At 38.9% G+C, this 8,676-nt stretch overlaps 2 protein-coding genes across 3 annotated transcripts in view; both read left to right on the top strand.

Annotated features, from left to right (window-relative positions):
- LOC133543312 (zinc finger and SCAN domain-containing protein 2-like) overlaps positions 1-2,998 on the top strand; it is a 23,219-nt gene extending 20,221 nt beyond the window's left edge. The window contains exons 4-6 of one of the 2 annotated variants that reach the window (XR_009804348.1): positions 917-970; positions 1,047-1,103; positions 2,382-2,522. Coding sequence is in view for 1 of the 2 variants with exons in the window: in XM_061887805.1 (XP_061743789.1) it covers positions 2,382-2,515 (134 nt within the window). In the remaining variant the exon portion in view is untranslated. Of the gene's footprint in view, positions 1-916; positions 971-1,046; positions 1,104-2,381 lie in introns of both variants that reach the window. The other variant, XM_061887805.1, reaches the window with a different exon arrangement.
- A 223-nt stretch (positions 2,999-3,221) lies between these two features.
- Positions 3,222-8,676, top strand: part of LOC133543310 (artemin) — a 91,982-nt gene continuing 86,527 nt past the window's right edge. Inside the window, exon 1 of the mRNA XM_061887800.1 lies at positions 3,222-3,319. The gene's annotated coding sequence lies outside the window, so the exon portion shown is untranslated. The remainder of the gene's footprint in view (positions 3,320-8,676) is intronic.

Genomic DNA, 8,676 nt, shown 5'->3' with positions numbered 1-8,676 from the left:
GCTCAAATGTATTTTTTTCCAATCCACTACATGACCGTTATAAGACACCAACACATATATCAGTGCAGTATCAATACAGCTGGTGAGTGTGCCATACCCTCACTGAGGCATGAAAAATACCTAATAATACACATTTAATTTCATTTATTTTTAAAATCAGATCGAAGCAAGCTCCAAAATCTAAAAGCTAATTATCTTACTAGGCATTTTCTACATTAAACCATTTTTATGGTGAATAAAATGCAGTAAGATAACTAACAATATTATTGCACTGGTAATACAATCCATCACATACATGTATCAATGATAATATGAATATAATTTTAATCAAATTAATAGTGATGTTAAATGTTCCTATTCACCTTACCTGAGAGTTGAACCCACAGGTGTTCAGATAACACAAATAGATTTAAACTTCCTTTTTATTGTCATTCAAATTTGAACTTTACAGTACAAATAAAAACGAAATTGTGTTGCCTTAGCTCATGGTAGTGCAGGATTAAAAAAAAGCAATAAGGTGCAGATAAAAATAAATAGATTACTGTACAGATAAATATATTGCACTTTTGCATATGCATCCAGGTTTATGGATGTATGTTATATTGTCTTTTTTATTCCAGCGAGTTAGTCCATTTTGGGGGGAGTTGAGGGGATTATTATGATGTGTTCAAGAGCAGGGGCGTCGCCAGACATATTTCACTGGGGCACGTGCCCCAGTGTTGATCTGCAGTGCCCCAGTGTTGATCTGCAGTGCCCCAGTAAAAATTTCACCAATAAAAAAGAAAACGCTTCAGAGTTTTAAGTCTACATAACATAGACAACAGCGCACATACTACTTAGTATGGTAATTGATTGCTACTGTATTCACTCCACGAAACAGTGAGCACATGGCTACTTAATATGGTCATTTATTCAGGTGTGGATCGAGACTTCAGTTGAGAGAGAGAGAGGATGAGAATCACTGCGTGAGGTAGGTAACGTTAGCCAACAACAATTTGTTAATTACATTATTTTGATTTTGATTTGACTCAAACTGTAACTCCTAGATGGATATCAGAAAGTTATTGGCCCGCAGCAGAGAAGAAGCAGCAGGAATGAGAGATGTAAGTGAAGTCCTAGCTAGCTAGGCAACATCATTGTCTTAAGTTGATGCTAAGTTAGCTAAGGTTATCAAGACAAACATATTCATTTGTTGTACGAGCTGTCGGGGGAATTTCCAATGAACATGAAACATCATGTTGGTTATTGTCTGCTGCTTCTGCATCAATGATGATTTGGAGTCAGCATGTGTGAGTCAAATGGTTTATCTTCAGGAAGAAAAACATTTTTCCATATCATCAAGTCGTGAGCCAAATTTTTAAATCATTCAAGTTTATTTCACAGAAAAATAGCACAGTAGACTTGTCTTGTTAATCGGTGTGACTTTGACTAAAATAATCTTGTTTTGTCACCAGAAAAATGGCTACAGCTAAAGCATCTGGTTTTGTTTCCAGAAAAAATAGTAACATTTCTGTATTTGTTTTCAGAAAGATGGCTGAAAATATCGGGTTTTGTTGCCCCATTTAGATTTAAAAAATATATATTTCCATGTCTGTCCTGAATCCTCCTCCAACTTGTTAGTCGGTTTGCCTTTTGCTAAAATACTCACTAATAGTCACTAGAAAAAAGGCTAAAATAATCTGGTTTATTTGCCACAATTTGATTTTTTTCTCCCTAAACTTTTTTTTTTCATGCACACATGTGACTGCGACTCACTGAAAATGACACACAATCCACTTTTATGCCACGACCCAGCAGTTGGGAACCACTGGTCAACTGTATAACAGTTACTGTAATATTTCCATGTCTGTCCAGAGTGATTGACCACTTTGCAAAAATGAAAATGAGACGTTACAGTTTACTTCTCAGAAAATGATTCCCTGAACAGACACACAACAGTTGTTCATTTATTATACTACTGTGGCTTTATTGTTTTGTGTATATTTTATAGTTTTGTGTATCTGAAATAGGATTAGCCACATTGCCATAAATGGAAATTAAATAATATAAAAGAACCCAGAGATGTAGGGGTGCTTTATTTTTGGTTTTACTTTTGTAGATGTTAAATTTGCAGATGATTACTGCAATAAATATTTCAAAAAGATTCATTGCTCTTCCTTTTTGCTTTTACCAGTAGCAGTTTAGAAGTCTGGAGTAAAAAAGTGTACAAGTAGGTCAAATGCATTAGCTAATTTCAGGTGGTTCATCAAAGATCCATACAACATAATCTGATATGATTTCATAGTTTAAAGCACTATTTATGTATTTGTTATGATAAATAAGTGCTAAAAATGTTTTTCCTTGTGCGCTTTGCATGCTCACATGAATTATTTGTGCCCCAGGTGTGCCCCAGTACAGTATCAGGTCTAGTGACGCCCCTGTTCAAGAGTCTTACAGCCTGAGGGAAGAAGCTGTTACAGAACCTGGAGGTTCTGCTTCGGCGGCTGTGGAACCTCTTCCTAGATTCCAGCAGTGAAAACAGTCCTTGGTGAGGGTTGAAGGAGTTTTTGTAGATTTTCTGAGCCCTGGTCAGGCAGCGGCTTTTTGCGATCTCCTGGATAGGAGGAAGAAGAGTCCTGATAATCTTTTCCGCCGTCCTCACCACTCAAGACATGCTATTTTTAACCCCCAAAAATGTGTTTTAATAGCACATGTCTTTATGTTGACAATAAATTAAACGGCATTAAAATTGATGGAGAACTAACCAAGTAATGATTTTTTTCCGACATAGATGGCATTGTATTGCATTGCCTCAAATGGGGAGTTGCCCCTCCCAAGATGGCCGCCACGTCGGCACGTAATTAAGAAAGACCGCTACAGCGCGCCGACGGAACTGTTTTACTTACAAAAACATTGATTTCGGTAACAACGTGATACAAGACAACACCACACTGTTCATCAAAAAACACTCTCTGGATTTGCATCCTCGGTCATTTTGGATATAAGTCATTTACGACTTCCTCCATCATACCGGAAATGACGATGGAATACGTTTCCGGTTACTATTCTTATTTATTTTTTGTTTTCTCTCTTTTTCTTCAACACCACATATTTTCTCCTACACTAACTGTGCTGTGTTGCATTTTATAGTAATTATTTAGGAAAAATAAATATTAAACACGAAGCAAAACCCGCTGTAACGCTAATTCTTTGCCAGAGGGTGGCGGTAATGAGCCTAACAAGTTTTAACAAGAGCGCGAAGAAAACAAATGTCACGTGACTTTTGCTAGCTAACATGTTTAATCAAACTTTAAAGACGTTTCCTGACAAAAAGCTGGCGGTATGTACTTTTTTCTTCTTTAAAGTCTTTTTCTCACAAACATTCACGTTGGAAAAAAAGAGGTTGAATTTGCTAATGTTAGCTAATAGTAGCCACACAGGAGCAGCAATAGTTTTTTTCCCATTAACTTTTTATCAAACAAAAACAAACATTCCCAATAAATAAGGCGTCTAACACCAAATGGCGCCAGATCAGGCTGCTTTAAATATTAAAAAGTCAAAAAAGCAAATTAAAAGTATACTTAAACTAGATGAGGTGTGAATGTTCCAATGCTGAAAGGCCTACTGAAAGCCACTACTAGCGACCACACAGTCTGATAGTTTATATATCAATGATGAAATATTAACATTGCAACACATGCCAATACGCCCGCTTTAGTTTACTAAATTGCAATTTTAAATTTCGCGCGGAAGTATCATGCTAAAACGTCGGGGTATGATGACGCGTGCACGTGACGTCACGCATTATAGAGGACATTTTGATCAAGCACCGTTCACAGCTATAAGTTGTCTACTTTAATCGCATAATTCCACAGTATTCTGGACATCTGTGTTGCTGGATCTTTTGCAATTTGTTCAATGAATAATGGAGACATCAAAGAAGAAAGATGTAGGTGGGAAGCGGTGTATTGCAGCGGCTTTTAGCAACACAAACACAGCCGGTGTTTCCTTGTTTACATTCCCGAAAGATGACGGTGAAGCTTTACTATGGAACAGAGCGGTCAAGCGAACACGGTTGTACAGTACATTGTATTATGCAGCGATCATTTCAAAAGATCGTGTGTCGAAGAGGGTCCCTTGCGAAGGGCAGAGATGGGGATCGCCACCACCCGTCCACTGGTGCTGCAGAAAGCTGCGGGGCCGACCTTCAGGTTGTACAGGTACCACCATATAATCTCACTAAAACACTAGTAACACAATAAGCTGATAAGGGATTTTCCAGAATTATCCTAGTAAATTTGTCTAATAACATCTGAATTGCTCCCACTGTATAGTCTTTTTTTCTAGTCCTCCACTCTCACTTTCCTCATTCACAAATCTTTCATCCTCGCTCAAATTAATGAGTAAATCGTCGCTTTCTCGGTCCGAATCGCTCTAGCCACAGGTGGCCATGATTGTAAACAATGTTCAGATGTGAGGAGCTCCACAACCCTGACGTCACGCGCACATCGTCTGCTACTTCCGGTACAGGCAAGGCTTTTTTATTAGCGACCAAAAGTTGTGAACTTTATCGTGGATGTTCTCTACTAAATCCTTTCAGCAAAAATATGGCAATATGGCGAAATGATGAAGTATGACACATAGAATGGAGCTGCTATCCCCGTTTAAATAAGAACATCTCATTTCAGTAGGCCTTTAAAGGAGATGAAGTGTAAATGCTCCAATGCTGAAGTTGCAGTGAAATGCTGACTGAATGTAGAAATGCTTTGAATGTGGAAGAAATGGAATTTACAGGAAAATTGGAATTTGGTTTGGAACTTGGGAAAGTGTTAGTTGGATGAGTGGAATGTGTTGATGTTGGAATGCTTTGAATAGGTCGAAAAATGTGGGAATTGTGCAACTTGGAAAATTGTCCCATTGATTTCAATGGGAACTTCCTGGAAATTGGGGGATTTTGGGAAAAGCAGGATTTTTTAGAAAATGATTAAAAGCATTAATGAGCTGAATTGGTTGGTTTTGGAATTGTTTAAATTAGGCAAGAAATGTTGAAGTAGTAAATGGTATTAGGGAGTTCTGGGGAAATTGGAATTTGTTTGATCTTGGAAAAAGGGTAGTTTGAATTTCCAGAAAGGGTTGAAGAATGTGGGAACAGGTCAAAGAGGCAAAAAGGACATTTTTTAGGAAACTTTTGTTTTGAAGGGGTTTTTGCCAACTTCCTGTTGATCATTAGTAAATATAAGAAAGAAGAGCAAACATTGTTTTAGAAAGACAATAATATATAATATGTATATAAATACAATTTATGATTTCATAATTATACATATAGGTTATATTAAAATGTATATATTACCACTTTATATGGAATTTAAATAAATTATGTATATATAATATATATATATATATATATATATATATATATATATATATATATAAGTGTACAAATGTATATGTTTGATTTAAATGTTAAACTGTGTATATGAGACGTGTGCTACATATATGTTGCTTGTATATTGTTTAAGAAAAAAAAAGTAATATAAGTGAAGCATGTTTTAGATTTTATATATTTTGAACCTTGTTCTTGTTGTGATGGGGTAGGTTTATATAAGCGTTGCTTCAACCTACACCCTTTCGGCTCAATCATTGCTCAAATCTTTGCTGAAGGATGTCAATGTATGAAATATAGGTCTAACTGAGACCTACATGGAGGTTTTTGTTTCATGTCTCTACGACATCCATAACGGAAGTTACAAGCAGTTGTGTCTGTTTTTTTCCTAGGGGGCGCTAGAGCGCAATTTTGAGTTTTGAGGTTTGGTTTTTGCCAGTCCTGATGTGTGTGTTAAATATGGTGAGTTTTGAAGCATGTTAAGGGGCTCAAATTACAGCTCAAAGCTGCGGAATAATAATCAATCAATCAATCAATGTTTACTTATATAGCCCTAAATCACTTCAATCAATCAATGTTTATTTATATAGCCCCAAATCACAAATGTCTCAAAGGACTGCACAAACCATTACGACTACAACATCCTCGGAAGAACCCACAAAAGGGCAAGGAAAACTCACACCCAGTGGGCAGGGAGAATTCACACCCAGTGGGACGCCAGTGACAATGCTGACTATGAGAAACCTTGGAGAGGACCTCAGATGTGGGCAACCCCCCCCCCCCCTCTAGGGGACCGAAAGCAATGGATGTCGAGCGGGTCTAACATGATACTGTGAAAGTTCAATCCATAGTGGCTCCAACACAGCCGCGAGAGTCCAGTTCAAGCGGATCCAAGACAGCAGCGAGAGTCCCGTCCACAGGAAACCATCTCAAGCGGAGGCGGATCAGCAGCGTAGAGATGTCCCCAACCCATACACAGGCGAGCGGTCCATCCTGGGTCTCGACTCTGGACAGCCAGTACTTCATCCATGGTCATCGGACCGGACCCCCTCCACAAGGGAGGGGGGGACATAGGAGAAAAAAGAAAAGAAGCGGCAGATCAACTGGTCTAAAAAGGAGGTCTATTTAAAGGCTAGAGTATACAGATGAGTTTTAAGGTGAGACTTAAATGCTTCTTGTGTCTCAAAGGGCTGCACAAACCACTACAACGTCCTCGGTAGGCCCACACAAGGGCAAGGAAAACTCACACCCAGTGGGATGTCGGTGACAATGATGACTATGAGAACGAAAGCAATGGATGTCGAGTCGTAATAAAGAATAAAACGCTAGAAATTCAATAGGGTACTCTGTCCCAGAGGGACATTTGTCCCTAATAAAGTCCATTCTATTCTATTCTATTCTATTCTATTGACACGGTTGGACTAATAATGTATGGCTAAAGTAGCTACCAATCCAAATGAATTGTACTGAATTGATCATTGGAGCTGGACATGAGGAGAGGGAAGTCTTGGGTTCTCTGCTTAGGCTGCTGCCCCCGCGACCTGGGTTAAGCAAAGGAAGATGGTTGCATGCAAAATAAATAGTTTCATTAGCGTACCTTAAAAGGTACGTTAATGAAGAAGCGGAGGACTGGTGTGCTGCTTGTTCATGAGCGCTGGCTGTGCAAAAGGAGCAAAGTTCCTCTTCCACACTCGTGAACTCGTGTTGCATCCCTAAGTAGTTCCACTTAGGAGAACTTCCAAGTGCATTTCCATTACTCTTCGGCGAGGCCCGGGTCCACACGGCATGCACTCTCTGCTTTGTAGCGCCGCCCCGTCCAGTCCTCAATCTGGACAGGAAAGAAACCATTAGACTCCTAATGGGGGAACATTTTTCAATCAGAGCTCACCTGTGTAATGTCTTCACTTCCAGAACATTCCCGGCCCTGGGGAGGCGGGCAGGGCTGCATTAATAATGCAAGGATGCCTTTATTCTTGGAGCTGCATCCTGCACACAACTGATTGGGACCTCGCCAGGCCCTCAGTTTACAGACTTAGACTCGGACTTGGACTTCCTTTTTATTCTCATTCAAATGTCAACTTTATGGAACAGATTAGAACCACATTTTGTTGCATTATTTCATGGTCGTGCAGCATGAAAGAGTAATAAGGTGCAAATATAAATTAAAGCTGCAAGCAGCGTTGGTCGGGTCCGCCGTTGGACGCCGCCGCCGTGTCCCGGGTCCCGATCTTAGTCAAACCAACATAGAGGTTTTTATTTCATGTCTCTACGACATTTCTAACAGAAGTTACATGCAGTTTTGTCTGGGTTTTTTCCTAGGGGGCGCTAAGCGCAATTTAGATTTTTGGGGTTTGGTTTTTTATTAGATGGCAGTTTTTGCCAGTCCTGATATGTGTGTAAAATTTGGTGAGTTTTGAAGCATGTTAAGGGGGTGAAATTACAGATCGACAATTCTGGATGTTGTTGATAAATGGCTTTTGCTTGGCATAGTAGGGCTTTAACTTGCACTTTGAAGCATTTTAAGTAGGTCAAATTACAGTTTAAAGAGGCAAAAAAGACATTTTTTAGGAAACTTTGCGCAGGGGTTTTTTGAAGGCGCGTAAAATCCAAACCGGAGAACTTATCAAAAATGTGTTCGACTTGTTTTTTAAAAAGGGTTCAATCTCTTTCCTGTGCGAGTTTGAAGCCGAAACGACAAACGCACTGGGAGGAGTTTCGATTTGAAAAAGGTGACGGGTTTTCACAAAACTTTTATTTTGAAGGGGCAATTTTTAACTTCCTGTTGATTTTTGCCGAAGGATGTCGATTATCGAAATGTAGGTCTAAGTCAGACCTACCTAGAAGTTTTTGTTTCATGTCTTTCCGACATTCCTACCGGAAGTTACAAGCAGTTTTGTCTGTGTTTTCTTCCTGGAAGCAGTTTTTTCTGTGTTTTATTAAAAAATTGCGCTACAGCGCAATTTTGAGTTTTTTTTTTTTTTTTTTCATTAGATTGCAATTTCTGCCAGTCCTGATGTGTGTGCCAAGTTTGGTGAGTTTTGAAGCATGTTAAGGGGGTCAAATTGCAGCTCAAAGAGGCAAAAATAGCATTTTTTGCTAAAATTTTGCTTTGAATGAGTTTTTGCAACATTTCTGTTGATTTTGGGTATAGACGTTTTTTATTGGAAATGTAGATCTCAGTCAGACCTACACAGAGGTTTTTCTTTCATGTCTCTACGACATTCCTAACGGAAGTTACAAGCAGTCTGTTTTTTTGTTTCTTTTTAGGGGGCGCTAGAGCGCAATTTTCATTTTTGGGGTTTGGTTGCTTAATA

The sequence above is a fragment of the Nerophis ophidion genome, linkage group LG26 (genome assembly GCF_033978795.1).
Source record: "Nerophis ophidion isolate RoL-2023_Sa linkage group LG26, RoL_Noph_v1.0, whole genome shotgun sequence".
NCBI classification, from domain to species: Eukaryota; Metazoa; Chordata; class Actinopteri; order Syngnathiformes; family Syngnathidae; genus Nerophis; species Nerophis ophidion.
The sequence above is the reverse complement of the archived record's forward strand: the minus strand, read 5'-3'. Positions and strand labels throughout refer to the sequence as shown.